The following is a 26,793-nucleotide window of genomic DNA, read 5'->3' as shown; positions in this document are numbered from 1 at the left end:
TTTTTTATTCACACGTAAAAAGTTTAAAAGAGTGATTCATATTTACCGAATTTTTACATGTAAAAGGTTTAGAAGAGTGATTCATATTTATCAAAATTTTGCTCAAATTGTCACTTCAATTAGTCACACATCTAAAAATTATTTTTTTCCTTTTATGTATAAAATTTACTTTTCTATTTATGGTATACTCATTATTCTACAAAATAATTAACCTATTTAGTTTATTATTGATAAAAATAAAAATAAAAATATGGGGCCCCCTACATTTGGGGGACTAGAGCACAAGCTTTAGGGGCTTTACCCTGAAGCCGGCCTTGGACATTACGATACTGTTTTTCTAAACATAATAGGGATATTTATTTGTAATCACTTTTCTAAGTGATCTGTCTTATAGCTACTTTTAGATCATAAGGACGTAAAACTCATATATTAAATTGAGTTTGCCAAAATTGTTTCACTAATCACCTGGTCCCCAAGTATTTCTCCATTTTCTGTTTCTAAAATTTGTCCACTAAGGCCACAACTAGCCAAGTTTTGCACGGGTGAAGAGCACATATAGCTGATTATAAGACAACCATTTAAGCCATAGTCGAAGTTCCTAATTTTGTGCAGGTTTAGCCGTTTTTAAATCAACTTCAGGTGACATACACATCTGAAGTTTGGCTTGTTAAAATCTAATTTCAAACAATTTGAAAGCAAGCAACTTTAGCCATTTTTGCATGAATCAGGTCATACAAAACAGAACTTCAGCCATTTGTAAGAAAAATAAGAGAGAAATGGTGAATAACAATTAATTGGTGAAAAAAAAAAAAGTGACTAAGCCTTAAAGGACGTTGTGCCAGTTGGCTACCTTGCGAAATTACTTCATTTTGCGCTGCTTAGGATGGGAAAAGGACATAAAGGGCCGTCTGGCCCAAACTATTCCCACCGGATGGCCCATGTTTCTCTAAACCCAAAGTGTAGCCAGCACGACCTTTTGTGGCGGTTTTAGTCGCCACTAAAGATCTTTTTTTTTTTTTTTTGAGTAAAAGCCACTGAACATCAACTATGTATCATACGTATAAAAAAATGTATCATTGTTGTATAGAATATGTATCCCTACCGTATATGTGTAGAAAATGTATCATAGGTGTTTATAATTGTTGTGTAACTTGTGTATGATAAATGTATCATCAATGTATACTCACTAATCATACATATATTATGCATTAGTATGTACATTATACATTGATTGTACACTAATGAATCACATATTATACATATTCCATACATAATATGTATCATCAACGTATACTCACTAATCATACATATATTATACATTAGTTATACATTGATTATATACTAATGGTTCACATATTATACATATTCCATACATAAGTATAGAAAATGTATCATTAATATATAATTTATGTATAAACTATATCATTCTTATATAGAAAGTGTATCATACATCTAGATAATGTATCATACATATACAATATATACACTGTATCATTCTTGTATAGAAAGTGTATATATATCATTCTTGTATAGAAAGTGTATATAAACCGTATCATTCTTGTATAGAAAGTGTATATATAATTCCGATATGTATATAAACCGTATCATTCTTGTATAGAAAGTGTATATAAACCGTATCATTCTTGTATAGAAAGTGTATATATAATTCTGGCATATGTATATAAACCATATCATTCTTATATAGAAAGTATCATACGTATAAAAAATATATCATACATATACGTATAGAAACCGCATCATTATTGTATAGAATATGTATCATACATATAGAAGCTATAATCATTATTGTATAATATGTGTTAATAAATGAATAATTAACGTATAATTTATGTATAATTAACATATAATTTATGTTTAATAAATGTATAATTAATTTATACTTACTAATTTTATTAGTTTGTAGTTGATATATTTTAGTTTGTTAAGTTTTCGATGATGGTTACTTTAGTTTATTTATTTAGTTCTTCTTTTTTAATCCCTAGTAGAAGATAGAAAAATAAATGGAAGTTTGCAGCGAACCTTTAGTGGCGAATTTTAAAAGTCGTCACAAGTGTTTTGATATATTTCTTGAAGGCTCAATCAACGTATAAATATACACATATTATACATGTTTTGAAACATTTGTTGAAGGCTCAATCTGAATTTTAGCCTTTAGTGGAGACTTTTTGATTTGCCACTTAAAAAAAAAAATTGATCTTTAGTGGCGACAAAAAAGTCTTTTTTTTAAAAAAAAAAAAAAAAAAAAAAAAAAAGGGCGTTTGAAATTTTTGGGCGTGGAGTCTTTGGGAATAGTTTGGGCTGACCGGCCAGCTCACGGTATTAGACCCAAATGTGGACAAAATGTGGAATTACTTTGGCCTGTCGGCCATTGTATGTCATTTTCCCGCTTAGGATTCCGTCCTGGCCCACACGTATGCTAATAATAACAGACCCATAAACTCACGATTGTTGTTCCTTTGCCAATATTCTTATCACAAGTTCTCGTAAGTGTGGGTTCTTTCGATACATAATCTTTTTTATTCTTAACAAAATATATAAAGATTGATTCTATCTATTACACAATCTAACATCATTTATATAAGAGTTGCCGAAAGGATTTATAATAATCATACCGAAAGGATTTATAATAATCATAGGCTACTTAATTACTTCGACATATTCATATTAATGATTTCGTAGTGACTTTCGCTACTGCTTGATACAACATCGGCTAACAATTCTATGTAATCATGAATTTTTTAATTTATCGAAACCTTCTGATAAGTCACACAAAATACCAAGCGACATATATATATATCAACTCTTGCATCATGAAGTACTTTTTTTTATTAATTCAACCGTATTCCAACATATGAAGTATCACATGATTAAAGATGAAAAGAAGATGGAATTATTCATAAGAACAATAACAATGAAAATTAAATAAACGGCATCACCAAAAATTAAGAAGTGGCTTATGATGTTTTCCTTCAAATAAGAAAATCATAATTTTCGTATCTCATTGAGTTTTTATGATCACCATATATTAAGCTGAAATACAAATAAAATGCGTTTTTATAATGTTTGTAGCATAATATAAAGTATAGGACTTGCAAAAGTTAGCAATTTCAACATCTCAAGGTAGTACTTTGAAAAAAGAAATACAAGAGACGAAAAAGTGTCACATAATATTTATAAGCCGCGATTGAAAATTGGTTACTGCATTTACTTTCAGGAGAGGAATCAAGCCACAACTCCACACTTGGAATGTTGCCTCAGTAAAAGAATACTTTAAATGTGAGTATTGATTACTCCATTTACTTTGAAGAGAAGAATCATAAATTCATATATTTCAAATCTTTTGGTGTATCCAAACTAATTAGGAAAGAAATTAATGAGAATAAATTTTAGAGAAGAGTTAAATAAAATATTTTTAAGTAACTTAAAGGTGCAAAAAGATGAAGAAAGAGAACAACAAATTGAAAAAGTACATTGAAAGGGGAGGAAAAGAGGACCAAAATTACAAACTTTTAGCCAAAAAATTACCATCGCTGTTGCTCTCAGCACTTAGCGTGAAATATGTTCCCACTGATAATTTTAGAGATATTGGACTTTCAGTTGCAAATCAAAACAATTAATGACAATACATTAATAATCCATATTATAGAAGTGATTAGGCATTTGAGGGAAAGGAAAAAAGGAAACTTATATTACAAGAGTACAATTAAAAATAATATTTAGATGCATAAATGATGTGTTTGAGACAAATGATCACCATGCTTCAATAGTGATCCTTCAATATCTCTGCAAAATAGACAACAAATTATCTCCATTAATAAATCAGAAACATCAGTAGGAAAAGAGTGTCTCTTTGCAAAAGTTTTCTAATAGATCTAGCTATAATAAGGCCCAAAACAAATTGAACACGTCAAACTTTAAAAATGCTATACCATTATCTCACTACTACTAACGAAAACAAAGCATCATATTGTTAACAAAATGAATATTCAAAAAATGTCATACTTATAGACAAATAAAATGCTGTTAATGTGAATACAACCACAAAAGAGTTTAAGGTAAAAATATATCATGTGAAACTTGAAATTGATAATTTCCATTAACAGAGCAAACCAGAGACTTTTCTTAACTTTGTGTGATGCAAAGCCCTTTTAAGCAAAACTTTAAAAAATATTCCCCATAAGCATGCATAATGTTTATCACCGAATTGAAATCTTCTACTTCCATCAAAATGCACACTTTAAAGAAGACAAAGGGAAAAACCAAAAGGACGCAGTGACAAGAAATATTGGCATTAGCATATATAAAGTCAATATAGGAAGGAGGATGATAGTAATTACTATGAGATATCAAAGGACACAATCCAAAAACGGATGATACTAATTAATTTATTCGTTAGGACCGAAACGCTTATTGGCAGTTATGTATGAGACTTTAGGGGCTGCTTTAATATCAGGTAACTTCATGGCCTTTATTCTTTAATGATTAATGTTATTGTTTTTTTAGTGTAGAAACACATTGATTTAAAATGAGGAAAAAATTCAAAAAAAGGAGAAAAAAGATAAATAGTTTTAAGAAGCGTAGAGAGGGTGTCAGTTTATTTATGCCTAGATTTATATTATATATAGATATAGATTGAAATCCTCATAAATTATAGTGTAAAACTGAAGAAAATTTACAAAACATACAACATTCCGAATCTTCCATATACACGTAAGCTTAAAACCAAGATATACTTATAAAATACCCTTAAGTTAAAACACATGAGAAAAACATATACATGTATTTAAGAGAATTTTATAACATTTGACGTCCCAAATCTAATATGTAAGGATCAAGAGAGCCTCAAACAGTTAACATCCATATCTATTATATAAGGATTTTCCAATTTGACTTTCATCCATTAAATTAAATTTTTGGACGGCCTACTCAAATTCTTTGTCCCTTGAATTCAACCATAATAACACTTACAATCTATATATAATATAAAGGCTGAAGACAATCTTCCATACATTTATCTTTTTTCCTTTTTTTTTAGATTTTTATGAGTTTTTTCTATTAACTAATGAATTAAAAAAATGGCTTCCACGTAAATGTAGCAATAAACCCATGTAGTAGTAGTAGTAAATGATGATCTTTATGATTCAACCAATGCCTGGTAACGTTTTTGGTTGAATTAGCCTAAAACACTTTTTATTGTTATTATCATATTCTAAATCTTTTTATTTGCTAAAACCTTTACCTTTTCTTATATATATATATATATATATATATAAAATAAAGCTAGGAATAGCTAATTCTATGTGGCATCTCTATGGCCACCAAATGTATTTATCTTTTATCTAATTTTTTTGATATTTTTCCTTCATTTTTTCCTTTAATTACATTTAAAGACCCATATATAAAGACAATAAAGAATAAAAGAATAAAGAATTGTAGTAATAAATTTTTTAAAAAATGAAGAGGCATAGCATAGCAACGTTACTTAAGAAATGAATAAATTGTAAAGACAATAAATATATGTATTAACTGATAACTAACGGTGAATTCATCTTGCAACACAAGAATGCTAATCATCTTTTCTCTCTTTTATTTTGGCTTTTTTCTCCTCCATTTTATTAGTTTAGCTAATACTGAAAAGCCTAAAAATCTCTATTAATCAGTGCTCTAAACGTTATGATTCTTGTACCCTTCTCTTAAACTAATTTTTATTTAATGTGTATTAATATATTTGAGGGGAGGTTAAAAGACAAGAATGAACCTAAGCCTTATGTTGGCTATATCTTCCATCTATTTTAGCTGCAACGGTCTTGCCACCATGAAAGAAGAAGTCTTCAGCATTGCATTTGGGGATTCTTCCGAAAGAGGTAAACTGCTTTTTAGCTTTTAATTTTACTGTGCATGGTCACAGCTTATCTTGTGAAATTTATGTGTGAGTGAATATTTAATATCTTGCTAGAATTTATTTGTATGTGTCATCTTCCAAGCATATTCAAATGGATCAATTTCTTTACAGGTAAAGATATATGAAAATGTTTTCAAATAGAAGTGTACTTTTTGAATTCAATAATTACTTCTTACCCATTATTTACCGAAATTTGGTAATGTGTGTCACGCCATCCGCATAATGGAGCTGGACACTCAACGAATCAATTTCTTTGTGGTATATGCTAATGTTTTGATTGAAAAGTTTACCCTTTTGAATTCAAGAACTACTTCTTACTCAGTATTTGTTGAATTTTGATAATCCGTCCTATGCCATTTGCATCGAAAAGACTAGACACTCGGTGATATTCATCTCAACATTGAATATATTTCTTTCAAGATAGCTATATTCACTCTCTGAATTCATGAATTTTTAAATCTGGTTAGGCATATCTCTACCTGTGCTCTATAGTCTTGTGACATATATTGATGCTTTTGTTGTTGGTTTTTTTTTTTTTTTTTTTAATGATTTTCAAATATTAAAAACTAGCTGCCACCTTCAACATGGGGATATGCATAATAATTAAAATGACCAAAAACATATGGTAAAACAAAAATTGAGAAAGAAGGAAATGGCTACCGAATCATGCTCCATATCAATTTTAGGATTTTAATCAAATTGTTAAATTAAAATATTTAATGATAAAAAAATTAAAATAATATATTTATAATATTTTATTAGTTCTTTTTGACTCCTAATAATATTGTTCTCCAATTAAGATTGTTTGTTTTTTCCTGTTCCTTACTATATTGGTACTTTTCGTATTATCTAATTAAACTATAATTAATGTGTAATAATATCTATGCTTACTCATATCCTATAATATGTTATGCATTATTTTAATATATTATTCTATATTTTATGTTGAGATTTGAGAACCTTATATTCTTATTAGGAAGTGAAAGCAAGTAAGAAAGGAAAAAGGGAAAAAGAAAAAGAAAAAAGTTAAAGATAAAAGGGTTAAAAGGGGAAGGAGAAGGTTACATATGCACAGAAAGAGATCGATTTCTCTTGAAATTTTGTCTTTATACTCCTTTAAGAAAAATGAAATATTAATTTAGTCACATAGATTATACAAATATTTATTGAAACACCGACACCCCATTAAGAAAGATGAAAATATTGTTTCACTCACGGAGATTGTAAAAGTATTTATTGAAGACAAAAAAAAACTCTCACGCAATTAAAAATCATAGTAAATATATAAACTAAGAGTTAACAATATAATTGGTCAAAATTTGAAATATTTGAATTTAAAAAATAATAAATTTACAAAATTAATATTCGGATGTCTAATCTGCGCGAAGCGCGGATAGTAGTTGTAAGATAAAGTGGAGGTAAAAAGAAAGAATTGGCAAATAATCAAATTCCAATAGAATGAAAACCAATTGGGTCAATAAGAAATAAACTGTGTGTAGTTGGAGGAAATAAATGTGGGGGTAACTGCAAAATGAGGTAATTCCATGAACCGTTGCAGATAATAATGAGTAGAGTTTAAATTTTATGCATTGCCTATATAAAAAATGTGTCATCTAAAATATAATTATGGGTAGCTCTATTTGGGCTCGCTTGATCCTTACATATTAGATTTGGGACGTCATATGTTATACAATTCTGTTAAATACATATGTTTTTCTTCATGTACTTTAACTTTGAATAAATGTAATTAAGTAACCTGACCTGCTATAATAGGTTAAATTACACACATTAAATATTTAATAGCATCTATTTTTTATATTAAACCAAATAATTTTATCATAAGAGTAACAAATATAATATAATTAAACTGAGAATACTAATCATTTAACCAGGTTAAGGGATAAAAACTTATATGTATGATATGTGTCTTTCACTGTTTGGTATAAAACGTCCTTGTGCCGAGGGTCTACCGGAAATAGCCTCTCCACCTCCCAAGGTAGAGATAAGGTTTGAGTACATTCTACCCTCTCAAGATCATATCTTTGTGGGATTTCACCGTTGTTGTTTTTGGTATAAAAAACCTAATGTGTAAGTTTTTACCAGTTGCACTGATGGTGTTAAAGATTCATATATTTGTCCATTACATAAACTTAAATCCATAATAGTAAATTCAAATGATTAAGTATCATAGTTAGTGGTCCACCAAATCATTTGATCGTGCAACCCTGTAATGCTACTACATATATGCATGACCTCCACGAAGTTTGACAAATTTTTCTCTATATTAAGCGTTGAGAAACAAGCCAAATTATCAGTTAGTCAAAATCAAACACATATCTCTGGAAGTACGCTCCAGTAATATTGACAATGGCATCAAGCAAATTTGCCTTGTGCATTCTCCTGTCCCTTGTAGCAGCTACCGTTGCTTCTGCAAGTAGCAATTATGGAAATGGTTATGGTTATGGCAATAATGCTCCAAAAACATACAAGAAGGTTGTGCCTACAAAGGGATTGGTTCTTTCAGCAAATATCAATATTGCTGTTCAAGGAATGATTTATTGCAAATCAGGATCTAAACTCATCCCACTTAAGGGTAAGTCACTAAGGTCTTTTTTCTTTTGCAATCCGTATAGCTTAATTAGAGATGGATCCTAAAAATTAAACTAGGGGGTATATGTTAGATTGTTATTAGTAGTTATTGACTCAGAAGAGGAAAAAAGTTGTCCCCTATCAGAAGAATACAACAAGGAAAAATATATTTTTAAAACACTTTCTTGTACCACTTGAAATAAAAAGTTGCATGAAACTAATTAGGCACTTTAATTTCGCCTTACTATTATTTATTTACACTTTTAAATTTTGAATTTGAAATCTGAAGTTTTAAATGTCTTCCCAAAAAAGGTTATACCTCTAAGATATATAGTTAGTATGTCTTTAACGAATATATAAATATATCATAAGTACTTGTCTTTTGCCTCCAAAACGTATGCACAAACAGATTGACCTACCAATTTTCTTGTTTTCTTCGCTCTCAATTACTCTCGTCGTGTTCTTGTGAATTTAAGTTTTTTCTTTGAACTTAAGTTTACCCAAGCTTTATAAATCATATATGACATATAGCTAGGGGAGGAGCTAGCTAGAGTACTGTCGGCTTCTGATTAGGCTGGACCTGTCAGTAGCTTTGTTCAAACTCTGTATTTGTTTTTAAAATTATAAGATATATAAAAATGATTAATTTAAAACAATAATAACTTAAATGATTAGAATTTAGAATTCATAAACTTTAAATCCTGGCTCCGCCTCGGTGTATACCTCTGTCAAGGAGAAAGTTCTTAGAAGACTTTCCAACAATGTGAAATGCCGTTATATTCACTATATTTTGTATGTGATAATGTGAGTGCAGACTTGATATACACATAACTAAAATTTCATAACGATTGTTCGAATGAACGCACGCTACATCGATTGCCTAAAGGCAAATCTTCCCCTACCGTGGGCTAAGCCTGTCAATTGGGCCAGGTCGGCCCGGGACCAGCTCACCTAACCAGGCCCATAACCGGCCCGCCCCCAATCCGGTAAGAGGGTGGTAGGCTGGTAAAAATAATCAATTAAAGATAATTAAAAGGAAGATAGTTATATCAAAATATGGCCCGGCCCCATGTGACCAACATTTATATGGCCCAGCCCTGCCCACTTGACAGGTTTACCGTCCCCTCTTGTCTTCACTCTTCACCTGACACAGTTGTCATTCATGCATGTCTTCTTCCGTTATTTTGACTCAATTTTAACTTATACTATACACTAACGTTATAAAAAAAAGTTTTACAGTCACCTAAAAAATTGACAATATTTGACCATGTTACATGCAGGAGCTGTAGCAAGGGTAACATGTTTGGGAGTGGAGAAGAACGGATATGAAACTGCTCCATTCTCCTTCTCAAGCTACCAATCAGACTCAAAGGGTTACTACTATGCAGTGTTTTCTTTAAAAGAGCTCAAGGAATATGATCAATCTTGCACAATCACACAGTGCAAAGCCTTCTTAGAAAGCTCTTCTCTCGAAGAATGTGATGTCCCAACTGATGAAAATAAGGGCAAAACTGGAGCTCTTCTTACTTCTTACAGATTACTCAATGGCAAGAAGAGCACATTGTTGTACACTGTTGCCCCTTTTGTTTACACTTCTGATAACTCCAACTACAAGAAGGAGGGTTATTAGATAAATTTTGCTGTTTTTTTTTTCCCATTAATAATTTCCTGTTTCCACCCATGAGATTTGACATCTTGACCATTTTTTTCTTTATTTTTTAAATTTGTATTTTTGCTGATTTACCTGTATGCAAGAAAAAGAGCATCAATAATTTGCAGTTGTCTTTTGACAATGAGCTTCTTTTTACTATATATTTCTTTCTTTTTAACCATGTGTTATTATTACTAAGAAGTTTCTCCACTAATTTGTATTGACGGTAACATTATAATATCGTACTGGTAGCAAGAAAAAAATGCAACAATTTCAACACAAAAAAATGGCGACTTCTTTTTGTAGATGAACGTACAACTTGGAGCAATCGTACAAGAGTGTTTTAGTTTTAGATAGAAATCTTTTTTTTACAACAAAAACAAAGAATTTTTTTCACACAAACATATCCATATATATACTATATATCAAGTTGTCATTAATTAGGGGAAGCCAGCTAGCTAATTCAAAGCCAGCATGCATGTTTGACGGCAGACGTTCAAGTCAACCAATCAAAAATATTACTTGAATAAGTTACATAATACAATATGCGAAGTCCATAGGTTTTTAACTAAAAAGCATGTCAACTATATTATAAAACTTAGTAGGCGTTTGGCCATAGAAATTAAAAACTTTTTCACCTTTTTAGCCCCCGTTTGGTCATAAGAATTATTCATTTTATTCCGAATTTTTTCCACTTTTTTTGAATCAAATTTGGCCAGAATTCCAGAATACAACTTCAAGTTGTATTTCTAATACCAAAAACTCAAAAAATTTGTTTTCAAATTTTTTTCACTTTTTTACAACTACATTTCACCAAAATCTACAATTTCAAAAAACTATAGCCGAACACAACTCCAACTCCAACTCCAAAATTCCAAAAAAAGTGTTTTTTTTTTTTGTATCTATGAACAAACGGGGCCTTAGAATTTTGAAGTTGGAGTTGTGTTTGGCCATAGTATTTTTTTTTTTTTGGTTGAAATGTACTTGTGAAGTTGTGTTTGAAATTTTTATGACCAAACACTAATTTTTGAAAAAGTGAAAAGAAAATTCGGAAAAAAAGTGAATAATTCTTATGGCCAGACGGGTCTTTAGTTGGAGATTAAGGGATAAGGGATCATCTTCAATAATCAACTGTCTGGGGTCTTGAGCCGGTCTAGTTTGAAGGGTTAATTAAGCTAAGCTTTGGACCACAGCAAATCTGACTTTTGTTGTTTCTTTAGAGTAGCTATGTTTTAAGTGTTAAGTATTTAATTAATTAATTATGTATCAAGTTGGTTTATCTTAAAACTGGTTTATATATAGAGCCCGTTTGGATGGGGCTATAAGTTGCTAAAAACAGCTGATAAGCTATTTTCAGCTTTTTTGAGTGTTTGACTAATTAGCTTATAAATTATTTTGTGTTTAAAATAAGCTCAAAAATAATTGGACCCGTTTGGCTTAACTTATCTAAAAATAGAGCTTATAAGCTGCCTTTTTTAAGCCCATCCAAACAAGCTCATAGATGGCTAATCTTTCCCATTCTTTGACTGCTCCGAATTGAAGAAATTGGACGATGTTAAGAAAATGCGAGAGATTAGGTGTGATGATCCCACGGAAGCCATTTTTAAAAAAATTGTGAGAAAGTTATTTTCTAGTATTTTTAGTTACTAGAAATTAAAAGAAGAAATGCTATCCTCACTTGTGAATGGAAGTCTTTTTCATTGTTGGGTAAAACACGACGATTTTTCTGGGTTGAAGCAGTAAATAATGTTTTAATACAACATTAATGTAGTGTTTAAAATTAGTTTAATCAGGCTCAACAATAATTCAATATCAAAAAACAAACCAGCTAAACGCCAACGTGACACATCACGATTTAACAATTTTTTTATAAAGATTTAAGGACAAAACAAAGCTCTTAGTCACCATTTTTCTCTATTAACACAGTTTAAACAATTTTTCTTAGTTCAAATTTTCGTCTACTTTACTTTTCCACTAGGACACAATCGTTGTACCTATCAAATTTTAGCTTGAGGTTCGCAATACTTAAGAGTAAGATTTTAATTGATGTTAATAGCTCATGTTGAAGCTAATATAAAATAATATCAAAAGTATGATCATATAAAATAATCATATTATTGCTTATTTGAAAAATAAAAATTCTAACAAAACGCGAGATAAAATAATTTTAAATATTTACCGAAATTATGTTTACTAATTTCGATGACCAAATTTATATCAAAATTGTTATTTTTATTTTTTATTGATTAGGGAATATGCAACTGCTATTCTTCGGGTACGGAAAAGATAAACCGCACTCCATTATATAGCTCACAAATCATATAAAGAGATAGAGCATTACGCAAGTCGATGCGACGATTTGTTGAAAGTATGCAGTGTGTTTTGAATTTGAGACCCCCATCTAATTGGGAGATCACTTGCTCAATCAACACGACCATCTCTCGCAGGTATAGAGATTATTTTTTATCTAGATTATTTTGTGAACTTTTTTTTTTTTTTTTTTTTTAATCCTTGGATATCTTTACCAACTTGTTCAGCAAGTAAATCCAAATTAACAGTAAGGGATACAAAGAACCCAAAGAAAAGGTAAACGGCACGAAAGTTCAGCACTTGGAGCTGTGACCAACCACAAAGCTATAGCTCCTCCCCCAACACTATAAATACATCTTGGCCCTCCTATTTTCTCTACACACCCAAAACCAAACTTCTCTACACTCTCTCTGTTATACAAAAAACAACTCGACCTTCATAAAAATAATCAAAATCCCTTTTCCAAATCAATCTTTTGTTTCTGCCATTTTAAGAAAGAAAAAAAGAGTTTTTAACTACACTAAAATGTGTGGTGGTGCAATTCTTGCTGATATCATTCCTCGCCGTGACCGCCGTTTGTCATCTACCGACTTATGGCCAAGTTCTGCAGATTTCTGGCTAAATTCTTCATTTTCAAAGCCACTCTCCACCGAAAATGTTCCTTTCAAGAACCAACGAGCTCAACCCTCTAGAGGTAATGAATTAAACCTGAGCTTATGCATGTTTTTTAAGATAATTAGTAAAAACACACCTGAATTATTTTTTTTTTCTGAGTTTCGCCCTTTTTTCTATTTAAACTATCACTAACTAGGTATCAAAACACACCTCGAAGCTTGATAGACTAACTATCAGCTAAGTTTGACTAAACTAACTATCAGCTTTCTTTTTTTCTACCTGAATTATCACTATCTACTTAACTAAGTATTTTTAATCTATAGATGGTGATAGTTCAGAGAAAACAGCCGATATAGAGTGTGAAACTTGTGAAAAAGTGACAGATTTTTAAGTTCACTTATGCATTTCTACGAAACAGGTAGTGAGCAGATCCAGAAAACCAAGAAGAGGCAAAGGAAGAATCTTTACAGGGGAATCCGACAGCGTCCATGGGGTAAATGGGCAGCTGAAATCCGTGACCCGAGAAAAGGTGTCCGGGTTTGGTTAGGTACTTTCAACACTGCTGAAGAAGCTGCTAGAGCTTATGACAAAGAAGCTCGTGAAATCAGGGGTAAAAAAGCCAAAGTTAATTTCCCCAACGAGGATGATAATCTCTACAGTTATCAACAATCTCGTAATGACATTGGTTACGAATCCTATGATACGACTTCTAATGACCAGTCAAATACTAACTGTTATGGCTTTTACTCGGTCGAAAACAATGAACCTGTTGTGGAATATCCAATTATAGCTAACAAAAGTACTTCATGTGAGGAGCAAAAAGCAGAGAATAACGAAGTGTTGAAATTGTCTGAGGAGTTGATGCCTTACGAGTCATTGATGAAGTTTTATGAGATACCTTATGTTGATGGGCAATCAGCGGCAACGGTGAATCCGGTGGTGGAAGGCGTTGTGGGCGGTGGCCCGATGGACCTTTGGAGTTTCGATGATGCAGTTCAACAGTGTCCATAAACTAGTTACTATAATATTGGAGTTTGATTTTTTTTTTTATCCCTTTTTTGTCTAATGTCTCTATGTAGTGAGTAGTAGTAACAACAACAATAACGATGACTCAAATGAACAAATTGAATTCGACTATACGAATCTTCACTGCTTCATTTAAGCACAATCCAGGTCATCATTAGTTTGTATGTAGTAAGTTGTGACAACTAAAAATCATATCTAGAGGTTCCAAATAATAGTGAACCCAATAATAGAGAAAAATCTATGTGATCTATGACACGGGCTATTCACAAAGAGAAGAGCTAAAATAGAAAAGACTATCAATTATCATGAACTTGATAGAGCGAAAAAATGGACTTGCCACAGCCACACATCACGCCTTCTTCTTCTTGGACTTGAGCATAACGTATCAGATAAACACGCTCAACAAGCAGATGAGCGCCACAAAATGATGACCCAGAAAGTATAATATGTGAAAATGGACAAACTAGTCAATGTTAATAGCAGCCCAACAGCTCTGTCCGCTAATTCCATCGAGCCCTCTTCTACTTGTGTCGCCTGTAAAGTTCCGTTCTTGGTGTTGAAAATTTCTGATTTCAGAGCATCAAGATCGTCACTTTCATCCAAAATAGAACTTCGACTGGTGATTACTTTTTTTTTTTTTCCACTTTGCTTCTTTCCTCGAAGTTTGATTAATTTGGTTAAATTGTTGCATCTTTTATTTTTGGAATTAGGGGAATGTGTTCTTGTAATTTTAATCAGTAAAACTATGTTCTAGTAGTTCATTACTTCATTTTATTTTCAATTCTAGTGTTTTTGTATTAAGCTTTGGGTTCTTTTTGGTCATGTCTTTTGTAGATTGGTGTTTCTTCATGGTATACTTGAGCAGAATATACCCTGGTATCTCTAAATGCAGAGAGAGAGAGAGAGAGAGAGAGAGAGAAAAAAAGCTTCATGAAATGGCTTGAAAAGATTTCAACCTTTCTAGTTTAATACTGGGAAAAAAAAATTATAAGTTGTTGAAAATCTTATTTATTTTATTTTGTTTGTAGCAAAAAATAATTTGTTCCTTGTAATGAAGAAATGATTTATAATCACTTCATTTGTGTCTTTGTCAAAGCGATTATTGGTAAATTTGGCTCAAGGTTGTAATAATCTTGCGGGGACCAGACAAGGCGGGATAGGCAAAGAGATAATTCAACTGCTTGCATCCCTTTGACAATCAAAAAATTTCTAATATATAAACTAAGGGCATGTTTGGAAAGGCTGGGATTGGAATTAGGTGTCATTACACAATTTGGCTTGTTTGTTTAATCAAGTAAGTACACAATTAGGTAAAAATTTGGTGTAATTACACTCTCCAATTCTCAAGAGGGGAAGGGGAAGAGGGGGAGGTGGGGTGGGGGGAGGGTTGAGAATTGGTGTAATTACATCTTGTAATTACAAAGTTACTTTTTTTTTTGTTTATTTTAATTTCTTTTTATTTTTAATTTATTTTTATTTCTATTATTTTAATTCCTTTTGATTTTTAATTTATTTTTTATTTCTATTGTTTTTATTTTTACTTTAATTATTTTTATTTTTTAAAATGTATTTTATTTTTTATATTATTTATTTTTCAGTTCCCTTTTTTTTCAGTCCCAACCTTTAGTTCTCATGGTTCCATGTAATTCTCAAGTTATACCCATTTTAAACGGGTTAAATTGTGCACAACATGTGGAGATTCCTATTTTGCTTTATTTTTAGGAGTCGCCACCTAATTGATTTTAAGGTGAATTAGGGCACCTAATTATTAACTAAGGTAAAGCCTAGCTAAACCTCCGTTAATGGTCTGCTTAATCTTAATTCTAGGTAAGGGTTCTAATTATCCTAAAGGGAAGGGATTAGGCATCCTCTAGCATCCGTAACTACGGTTATCCGGCCAAACTTAGGTTAATTAATTAAGATTAAATATAGTGCTTAAATTTTAAGAAAATAGCTTATAATTATTGCTGGGATTGTAAAGGAAAGTATAAATATACCTTTTAAACTAACTTAAAAATTATAGCGATTTAGCATAAAGGCAAATTTTAAAGGGCTTTTACAAATAAAATTTATAAATGCGGGTAAGATTTTGAAATAAACAAAATAATACATTCTAATATAGAATAGTTCGCATGAAAGAAGATTTTAAATGCTATTTTAAAATAAGGGAAAAGGTTACAAAACACACTCCAACTTTGAAATATAACACACTTGACCAAATAATTATTGAGGGTATTATCGAGTGATATGGATAAAAAAGTGAGCACATAAAGGAGGATTATTTGGAATTCAACATGGCAAATAGAGACGGGTGTTCGCAAGTCCACCCTTGCGCGCTCAACCAACATGTGCTCACTTGCTTGTCCACGTCACCCGATAATACCCTCAATAATACACAAAAAAATAGTCCGAGTCGGCCATAGGACCCCCGCAAAGTTGGATTTTAAAATTAGAAAAACCCTTTTCCCTTAAAATAAACTAGAAAATATTGCTAAAGTTTTAAAAGAAAATATAATAACGCTATTTAAAATAATATTTATAAATGTTATTAAGGTTTATAAATATTGCCAAAGCACTAAGAAGTAATGCTATATAAAAATAAGGCTTGCGAAATATGATAATTTGCATATAAATAATAGTTTTTAAGAGAAGACTTAGTAAATGGAATGCAAAAAGAAGGTGAGTTTTCTTTCTCCTTTAATTAACTATGTTAGGCTTAAATACATATGATTAGATGAATCTTGGAAACATAGTTTATAAAATACTTAAATTACCATTTACATATTAGTGACGTTTTGGAATTTTAAGATAGTAATGACAAATCATGATTTCTTGGCTCGAAATATGTGGTCGTGCTTTTGAAAATCAATTATTCTAATGAAGATAGATACTATACATAAAATAAAATGGATAAAACTTTTGGAATTAATCGTTAATTTCCCTTAAATTAACCACTCATCGTTATAACTAATTCCTATGCTAATCCCCTTATAGTTCATCTAAGCTAAAATAAAACAACATAAAATGTTAGTCATAAAAATACACAACAATAAAATAAGGAAGAGAGGGAGAAAGAGAAATGAATGGATCGAGCCCATTTTAAAGCCCCATCTAGGAATCGTTCACGTTATTGGGCTTAGGCCCAATGAATTTATATGTTGCTGTTGTGGGCTGGACAGAAATGAATTGAGCAAGACTGTGTTGGGCTTTCAGCCCAACTCCGAACGCGGGAGAAGAACGAGTCGCTCAGACTCGTATACGATAGTCATGCATGAAAAGAAAGATAAGGATTAATACCTGATCAATAAGTAAGCTTAAACATCTAAAAGGCAAACTTAACAAATCAGTAGATTATGTATACATACTATATATGTCTATGATGTGAAAGCATATGAAATTTCAGGAAATCACAGTCGTTTACAGCCTAGAATTGACTGAAACAGACTGGTTTGGACATATGCGATGGCCAGTATACGCATGATATTCGGGGCATACATGATCACTCTTATATGAAGTCACTCGGCATCTTACTTTGACTCAAGGACCAAACTAGATAAATGCCAAATAGCCTAAACAAGCATACATGGACAACTTCATTCTTCAAAATCAACAGGACTGATACATTGAGACTCTCTTACAACAAATAACAAGAACTGACAGGAGTATTCAATGCACTGCAGCAACAACAAAAATAGAACTCCCTATCACCGAAGCATGATAATAAACCAATACCGAGTGCAAAAAATAGAACCATATCCGGATAAAACATTACACATAATCCAAACTGACCGGAAACATAGAGCTAAATCACACTTAATGGCTGTACCAAACTAATGCAAAAAACAGTAAATAAGAACTGAACATGCTAATCATACACCTACTGAGACATGGATGAAGATAGAAACTAAATGAAAGAAACTAAGGATTACATACTAAAGCAGAAACTAAATTAACATAGTTAATCTACAGAATTCGAAAATAAAACAGAACTGAACTAAACCAGGAAAAGGGAAAACAAAACATGATAGTGGCTAAGTTTAGACACGAACAAGAATTTAAATACCATAACCAACATGATGACACTAAACCAAACAAACATCAAATGCCACAGCCAATAGGATATGACTAACCAAACAAGAAAAGGAAACCAAACGCTAATGCTCAACATAATGCTAACTTAAACATGAAACAAGAATTTGAGTATTATAACTAACAGGATACAGCTAACTAAACAAGAAACAACAATTAAAAAAAAAACATAACAAACAATAAGGAAGCCCACCAGGTGAAACAAAAGCTATAAAGTACAAAAAGAGACAGATTACCATATGCTAGTATTGACACTATTTCAAACAACTTAGAATGCAAAAAAGGAGAATCAACCTATTCATAGAGTTAAGACTAATTTTAAGCCTTATTTAGTTATATTAAACAGGAAACCGAACCAGAAACAGACTATCGACTAAATTAATTATAACAAAACTAAAATGAAGGAAATTTATTTATCTGGTTCTAACAGGATTTCGAAAATAATAATCTAATCTACCATAACATCGAAAACACACAGAACCCTTTTTTAGAAAAGGGTAAAGTTGAGACGATGAAGAAATTACCTTTTGTGGGTGCAGTGAACTAAGGCGTCGGGTCTCCGATACACTCTCGAACACGAAGAAACCGAACTCGAGAAAAGTCTTTCGAATCGAAACTTTCGATATTAAACGAAATAGTATGTGCTTGTAAAAAGAAAAGAAACTCTGTTTTCTCGAGCAATTTTCAAAGAAATGTCCGTCCTTTTTCTTTGCTGGAGACTTAGAGTGATATTTCAGAGAATACAGCCGCTCCCCCCCCCCCCCCGAAAGGAACCCCCCATTTGTGGGTCAAGAAGGTCAGCATTTATAGGCTGATTTTGGGTTAGATTTTCAACTTCATGAGCGGGAATTCGAAAACGAAAATTCAAAATCGAGTCAAACCCGTGATAATCCGAACGCTCGGGTCCTTTCACGTGGTTTGATTCGGACTTTACTCAAAAATGGCTAGACCTTTTTCTGATTTTGAAGATTACAGTTTGTTTGAAGCGAGAAAGGAGCGTCTTTCTCTGTCAATCGACAGAAAACTCAGACGAAACAGACATAGAGACGTTTTTTGTGTGGAAATGGGGAGGCAAAATCTGGAATGGTGAAAGGGCAATTGGGGTTTAACTTGAAATGTGAAGGGAGATGAAGAACAGAGAGAGAGACAGCGGGTGTGGCGTGGTTGAAGAAAGCATTAGGTTTCCTTAGGTTTCAACTGGTTAGAATAGATGGACCGGGTCGGGTATAACGCGGGTATGGGCTGGTCTCGCCTGGTGGGCTGGATTATTTAAATTGTTGGGCTGGTCGGTTGGGTAAGTTATTTAAAGGATGATTTGCTAAATGGGCTGGCCGAATTATGTGGGTTGCGGATTTATGGGCTTGATCATTTGGGTCGTTAATTTGGCTGAAATTCCTCCTCCATATAAATTCAATTGGGCTTTTAACTTAATAACTAGTAGAATATATATTATGATAATTAATTATTAATACGTAGAAAATAAAAGACTTGATAAAGTATAATTAATTTAACGAATACAAAATCCGAAAGTAAAACGATGACGAACCACTTAAAATTTGTGATAAAGTAATACTAGTAATGTTGATAGTAGAATAGTGAAAATGAGAGTAATGATATTAATAGTAGTAGCGGTAAAGAATAATAGTGAAAATAAAGTATTTAGCTCGTCAACAAATTTAGAAGCCCAAAGAAATAAATAGGAATAAAGGAGGGGCGAAATTGGGTGTCAACAATTACTCGTATTTTTTATTTTATTTATTTAGCATTACCATGTTAATATTCTAATTTTTGAAACTACACCTCTTAATATTAGAAAAAATTAGTCATTAACAAACCTAGCATGTCAAGTGACGTTATGCAAGTAGAATTCCGTTGTGAATGAGGTTATAGACTTATACTTTTCCTTTCTTTTGAATAATTTACTTAAGTTACGTTGGAACTTACTTATATAATGTTGGAATTTGACATAAGAGTATTATGTTAAACTTTTTCTTTTGAATTTTGAATTTAAGTTATATTTTCAATTTTAAGCTATTTGCTTTCAAATTGCATGTTGTTTATTTTTCTCTTACATTTAATGGATTTTTTGTATCAAACATTTGAATAATTTCATGGCATTATATTTATAAATTTTATTTTTTTGTCAAACATCCAATCCACGACGTTCTCACAAAAAAGTCTTCTTTTAAGTTTTATAATTAATTAAAATTAAATATTATTAATTGGAAAAATATATATCAATTATTTTTTACAATATTTGTTATAAATATATGATTATTAATTAATATATTTTCAAGAAATAATGTATTATTAAATAAATAATTTAATATCATTCATAAAGGCAAATATTTTTTAAATATTAATTTTACATTTTTTATAATTAAATTTTATTTTTAAATTAAACTAACTGAATAATTACACTTGTGCAACCAAACAGTACGCATGTAATTACATTATGACAAACAAACAGATCGTTATAACTATACTACTGTGTAATTACTAGGCTATGTAACTACTACCCTAGTAATTACACCAGTTCCAATTACCAAGTGGCTTTCCAAACAAGCTCTAATAAAAATGTTTTCCTTTCATTTTCATATATGTTTTTGTATTTTAATATTTTAGAAGTGTTTTAAAAGTGTCAAATTGATGTTACAAAAACAAAGAACCAAGAGCAAACTTTATTACAAAAATATCCACAAATAAAATTTTTGACGTCAGTTTGGGCCCGGAGCTAGCACGGGCCAATTAACACTCAGTCCATACACGATATATCAAGGGGCAATTTGCATGAATGCCCTTATTTGGGGGTGGTCTTTAATTTTTTCCCCTCAAATTTGAAATCTTTAACTTTTGCCCTTTGTTAAAAATTATTTGGTTTCGAGTTCGAACCCCACTCAGTTAAAAATAGAATAAAAATTGCAAGGTAGAGTTTGAATTTACAAGGCAGAATTTTGCCCTCAAAACTCTGCCGGCAGGTAGAGTTTGCTAATGCATAGTTTACCTGCAAAACTCTCCCTTAAGGCAGAGTTTGCAGGCAAATTATGTCTGATAGAATAGAGTTTGACTATAAATTATGCCTAAGCAAATTCTACCTTGGCAAACTCTACTTTAAGGTAGAATTTTAAAGGCAAAATTTTGCCTTGCGAATTCAAGTTGTATGTGACAAATTTTTTTTTAAAATTTTGACTGAGTGAGAGTTCGAATCCAGAATCTAAAAATTTTAAGCGAAGGGCAAAATTAATAACCAGCCATTTGAGGGCAAAAACTAAAGACCAGGGCATTTGAAGGGCACTCCGCACAAAAAATAAAATATAGATCAAGTTGTCATTAGGGGAAGCCAGCTGGCTAATTCAAAGCCAGCATGCATGTTTGACGACTTCAAGTCAACCAATCAAAATATTACTCGAATAAGTTACATAATACAATATGCTAAGTCCATAGGTTTATAACTAAAAAGCATGTCAATTATATTTTTATTATAAAACTAAGTTGGAGATTAAGGGATAAGGGGGCATCTTCAATAATCAACTGGGGTCATGAGCCCGTCTAATTTGTAGGGCTAATTAAGCTAGCTTTGGACCTTAGCAACTCTGACTATTGTTGTTCTTTAATAGGCGTTTGGACATGAAATGAAATCATGAGATAAAGTTAGTATTTGGGCATGCGATTTCATTACTAATTTTATCTCATTAGATAAAATTTCAAATCAGCTAAAAAGATATGATTTGGGATTTGAAATCATGATTTCAAAAAATATAAATATAAAATTTGACTCATACGTTTATATTTTGTAAAAAAAGACCCATAAGTTGGTAGATATATTTATCAATCATATTTACCAACCATTGTATTAAATATTAATCTGCAAGTTGGTAAAATATTTTCAACAATTAATTACTCCCACCAACCATATTAAATTCTACCAACTTTTATTGAACTAAAATTTGATTAATTGATGTTGTATTTTTTAGAAAGACCTTCTAGTAGCGTATTAATTTTATTATGAACTATGATTTACGCATTTGATAAGATTGTATAAAATTAAATTTTTTTTGATAATTTTTACAATTTATGGAGTTTTTATGTTTATAAAAAAGCTGCAATTTAAGAAATTCAAATTACATATTCAAACATGATTTCATCTAAGATAAAATCATGTCCAAATGGCTTAGAGTAACTATGTTTTAAGTGTTGAGTATTTAATTAATTAATTATGTATCAAGTTGTACCTTTCCCATTCTTTGACTGCTCCGAATTGAAGAAAGTGGAAGATGTTAAGAAAATGGGAGAGCTGACGTGTGATCGTCCCACGGAAGCCATTTTCAAAAAAATTGTTACAGAGTTATTTTCTACTAGTATTTAGAACCTCTTTGGATGGGCTTAAAACAAGCAGCTTATAAACTAAAAATAGCTTATAAACTAGCCCAACTTATTTTTTGAGGGCAGAATTGACCTTCTTTTGGGGTGGTCTTTAAATTTTGCCCCTCATATTTGAAATCTTTAAATTTTGCCCTTCGACTAAAACCCCATATTGCCCGTGCTCAATCCCACATTACCAAAATTTTAAAAAAATTCGCAAGGCAAAGTTTAAATTTCGCTATGCCCCCACCGCATACATCAGAAGGAATTACCAAAGTTATGACCTGACTAATCATACTTATGCCTTATGGGTAGACTTGGCATAAGTATGCCGGTCCCAGATAACTTGCAATTCCTTTCACAAGTTTAGGCCGGTCCCAAGATAAAAGTTTGCCCTTAAGTATACTCCCCACCGCATAAACTTGTTAAGGAATTACCAAAGTTACGCCAAGTCCGCCCATACATACAGTATGCCGGTCATAATTTGAATTCCTTAATAAAGTATGTCGGGTCCGCATACACGAGACCCAAACCTTGCCTTGTAATTTTTTTTTTTTTAATTTATGCTTGAGCGGGGGTTCGAACTCAGAACCTCATGATTTCTGCGTGAACGCTCAGAGTTGCAATGCGAAGGGCAAAAATTAAAGACTAGCAGTATGAGGGGCATAATTTAAAGATCACAAATATGAGGGGCAAAATTTAAAGACCACCCCAAAAGAAGGGTAATCCGTGCAAAAAAATGTTTTTTTGGGGCTTATAAGCTGTTTTCAATTTATAAGCTGCTTTAGATAAACTAAGCCAAATGAGTTCAATTATTTTTTTGGGCTTATTTTAAGCGCAAAATAGCTTTAAAAAATTGTTCGACCAAACACAAACACTTTTGAGCCCAATTATTTTTTTGGGCTTATTTTAAGCACAAAATGGCTTTAAGCTGGCCAGTCAATCACTCGAGTTTTCAGCAACTTACGAGCCAATCCAAACGGGCCCTTAGTTACTAGAAATTAAAAGAAGAAATGCAACTCCTCACTTATGAATGGAAGTCTTTTTCGTTGTTGGGTAAGAAATGACGATTTTTCTGGGTTGAAACAGTAAATAATGTTTGAATACAATAGTAATGTAGTGTTTAAAATTAGTTTAATCAGGCTCAACATAATTCAATGTCAAAAAACAGACCAGCTAAACCCCCAACGTAACACAATTCACCATCCAAATTGACCGGTCATACCGTAGATCAAGTCACGTCTTAAATGTTTTTGACACATCACGATTTAACAAACTTCTTATAAAAGATTTAAGGACGAAACAAAGCTCTTAGTCACCATTTTTCTATAATAACACAGTTTAACAATTTTCTTAGTTCAAATTTTCGTCTGCTTTACTTTTCCACTAGGACGCAATCATTGTAACTATCAGATTTTAACTTGAGATTCGTGATACTTAAGAGTAAGATTTTAATATCTCATGTTGAAGCTAATATAAAAATAATATCAAACGTATGGTCATATATATGATCATATAAAATATTCATATTATTGCTTATTTTAAAATAAAAATTATAACAAAACGCGAGATAAAATAATTTTAAATATTTACCGAAATTATGTTTACTAATTTCGATGACCAAATGACGTTTATATCAAAATTGTCATTTTTTTAATTCTTTATTGATAAGAGAATATGAATTTGGTCTCTTCTTAGGATTAAAAGATAAAGCTAGATAGTAATATAGCTCACAAATCATATAAGAGAGATAAAGGCTGCGCTAAGCAAAACCCGATGCGGCAAGATTGCCGAAAGAGAAGCACGCAGTGTGTGTCGAATTTGAGATCCCATCCTAATTGGAATATCAATTGCTCAATCAACACGACCACCTCTTGCAGCTATCGAGATTATTTTTTTATCTAGATTATCTTGTGAACTTTGTATTTTTTTTTTTTTATTATTTTTTATATCCTTGGATATCTTTACCAACTTGTTCACCAAGTAAATCCAAATTAACAGTAAGGATACGAAGAACCCAAAGAAAAGGTACACGGCACGAAACTTCAGCACTAGGAGCTGTCACCAACCACAAGTTATAGCTCCTCCCACAACACTATAAAAATACATGTCAGCCCTCCTATTTTATCTACACACCCAAAACCAAACTTCTCTACACATCTCTATTGTTATACAAAAATCAACTCGACCTTCGTAAAAATAATCAAAATCCCTTTTCATTTCTAAATCAATCTTTTGTTTCTGCCATTTTAAGAAGCGAAAAAAAAAGAGAAGGTTTTAACTACATTAAAATGTGTGGTGGTGCAATTCTTGCTGATATCATTCCTCGCCGTGACCGCCGTGTATCATCCACCGATTTATGGCCAAGCTCTGCAGATTTCTGGCTAAATTCTTCATTTTCAAAGCCACTCTCCACAGAAAATGTTCCTTCCAAGAACAAACGAGCTCAACCCTCTACAGGTAATGAATTAAACTTGAGCTTATGCATTTGTTTTTTTTTTTGAGCTAATTAGTAAAAACACACATCAACTATTACTTTTTCCTGCATTTCGATCCTTTTTCTATTTAAACTAAACCCAAATAGATATCAAAACACAAAAACTAAAGCTTGACTGGACTAACTATCAGCTTTCCCTTTTTTCTACCTGAATTACCACCATTTAGTTAACTAGGTATTTTTAATATATAGATGATGATAATTCAGAGAGAACAGTTGATATAGAGTGTGAAACTTGCGAAAATGTGACAGTTTTTTAAGCTCACTTATGCATTTCTACGAAACAGGTAGTGAGCAGATCCAGAAAACAAAGAAGAGGCAAAGGAAGAATCTTTACCGGGGATCCGACAAAGACCATGGGGTAAATGGGCAGCCGAAATCCGTGACCCGAGAAAAGGTGTCCGGGTTTGGTTAGGTACTTTCAACACTGCTGAAGAAGCTGCTAGAGCTTATGACAAGAAGTTCGTAAAATCAGGGTAAAAAAGCCAAAGTTAATTTCCCTAACGAGGAAAGATCAGTCCAGTCATCAACAACCTCGTCATAACATTGTTTACGAATCATATGATCAGTCAAATACTAACTGTTATGGCTTCTACTCCGTCGAAAACAATGAACCTGTTATGGAATATCCAATTATAGCTAACAAAAGTACTTCATGTGAGGAGCAAAAAAGCAGAGAATAACGAAGTGTTGAAATTGTCTGAAGAGCTTATGGCTTATGAGTCATTGATGAAGTTTTATGAGATACCTTATGTTGACGGGCAATCGGTGACAGCTCAGGCGGGGAGGCCGTGGTGGGTGGTGGCTCGATGGATCTTTGGAGTTTCGATGATGCAGTTCAACAGTGTCCATAACCTAGTTATAATATTGAAGTTTGATTAATTTTGTTAAAATTGTTGCATCTTTCATTTTTCGATTTAGGAGTGTAATTTTAATCAATTGTGTAAAACTATGTTTGTGGTTCATTACTAATCAATTTTTGTTTCTAATTACTTGTATTTTTGTCCATAAGTTTTTGCTTCTTTCATGTTATGTAGACTGGTTCTTTTCATGGTGTACTTGAGCAGAATGTACCTTGGAATCTCTTAACTGCAGAAAAAAAAAAAGGTTCATAAAACGTTTTGGTAAAGATTTCAAGCTTTCTATTTTAGTATTTGGAAAAACAAATTTATAAGTTGTTTAAGTTGGTCATAAAAAGTTACTTTACAGGAAGAAATGACTTAAGAGAGAATCTTATCTATTTTATTTAATTTTGTAATAAGGAAATAATTATTTCCTTTTAATTTTGAAAGGATTTATAATCACTTCATTTGTCTTTGTCAAAGAGATTATTGGTAAATTTGGCTCAAAGTTAATAATAATCTTGCGAGGACCAGACAACGCGGGATAGTCAAAGATTTATTCAACTGCTTGCATCCCTTTGACAATCAAAAAATTTCTAGAACCTTTTTTAATCGAAATGTCAATTGAAACATCGTATAATTGTAGCAATCATGGAAATTCCTCGTTGCAATTGTTAATCATTTGTTGATATTTCCTCTAATCTCAAGTTTTATTTTTCTTTAGTAGTCATTTATTTATTAGATAGAAGGACCAATTAACAGTTGCAAATGCATATTCTAGCCGAAATATGACGAGGATGAATAATGAATTATAATTAATTTAAATATTTAATTACACAATTTTGGTGAATAAAAATCAACAGTTCAACCGAGCCAAGTAAATAAAAAG

General features: G+C 31.7%; 2 protein-coding genes and 1 pseudogene across 3 annotated transcripts; all 3 read left to right on the top strand.

The window, feature by feature from the left end:
- The first annotated feature begins 8,239 nt into the window (after positions 1–8,239).
- Positions 8,240–10,230, top strand: LOC132068799 (protein SEED AND ROOT HAIR PROTECTIVE PROTEIN-like). The gene is made up of 2 exons (XM_059462524.1): positions 8,240–8,516; positions 9,793–10,230. Exons 1-2 carry the CDS (start codon positions 8,291–8,293, stop codon positions 10,140–10,142), a joined length of 576 nt encoding a protein of 191 aa, XP_059318507.1. The 5' UTR covers positions 8,240–8,290; the 3' UTR covers positions 10,143–10,230.
- Positions 10,231–12,925: 2,695 nt separating this feature from the next.
- On the top strand, positions 12,926–26,024 carry LOC132048829 (ethylene-responsive transcription factor RAP2-3-like). Of its 2 annotated transcripts, XM_059439519.1 has the most exons (3): positions 12,926–13,167; positions 13,507–14,100; positions 25,918–26,024. In XM_059439519.1, the coding sequence occupies exons 1-2, from the start codon at positions 12,999–13,001 to the stop codon at positions 14,097–14,099; spliced, it is 762 nt and encodes a 253-aa protein (XP_059295502.1). In that variant the 5' UTR covers positions 12,926–12,998; the 3' UTR covers position 14,100; positions 25,918–26,024. The 2 variants fall into 2 exon arrangements, with proteins under 2 accessions (XP_059295502.1, XP_059295499.1); XM_059439516.1 differs by lacking the exon at positions 25,918–26,024 and having other exon boundaries at positions 13,507–14,256.
- Positions 24,674–26,026, top strand: LOC132048835 (ethylene-responsive transcription factor ERF071-like; annotated as a pseudogene).
- The last annotated feature ends 767 nt before the right edge of the window (positions 26,027–26,793 follow it).

This window comes from Lycium ferocissimum, chromosome 1 (assembly GCF_029784015.1).
Source record: "Lycium ferocissimum isolate CSIRO_LF1 chromosome 1, AGI_CSIRO_Lferr_CH_V1, whole genome shotgun sequence".
Taxonomy (NCBI): Eukaryota; Viridiplantae; Streptophyta; class Magnoliopsida; order Solanales; family Solanaceae; genus Lycium; species Lycium ferocissimum.
Note: the sequence above shows the minus strand (reverse complement) of the source record. Positions and strands in the feature narration are given on the sequence as shown.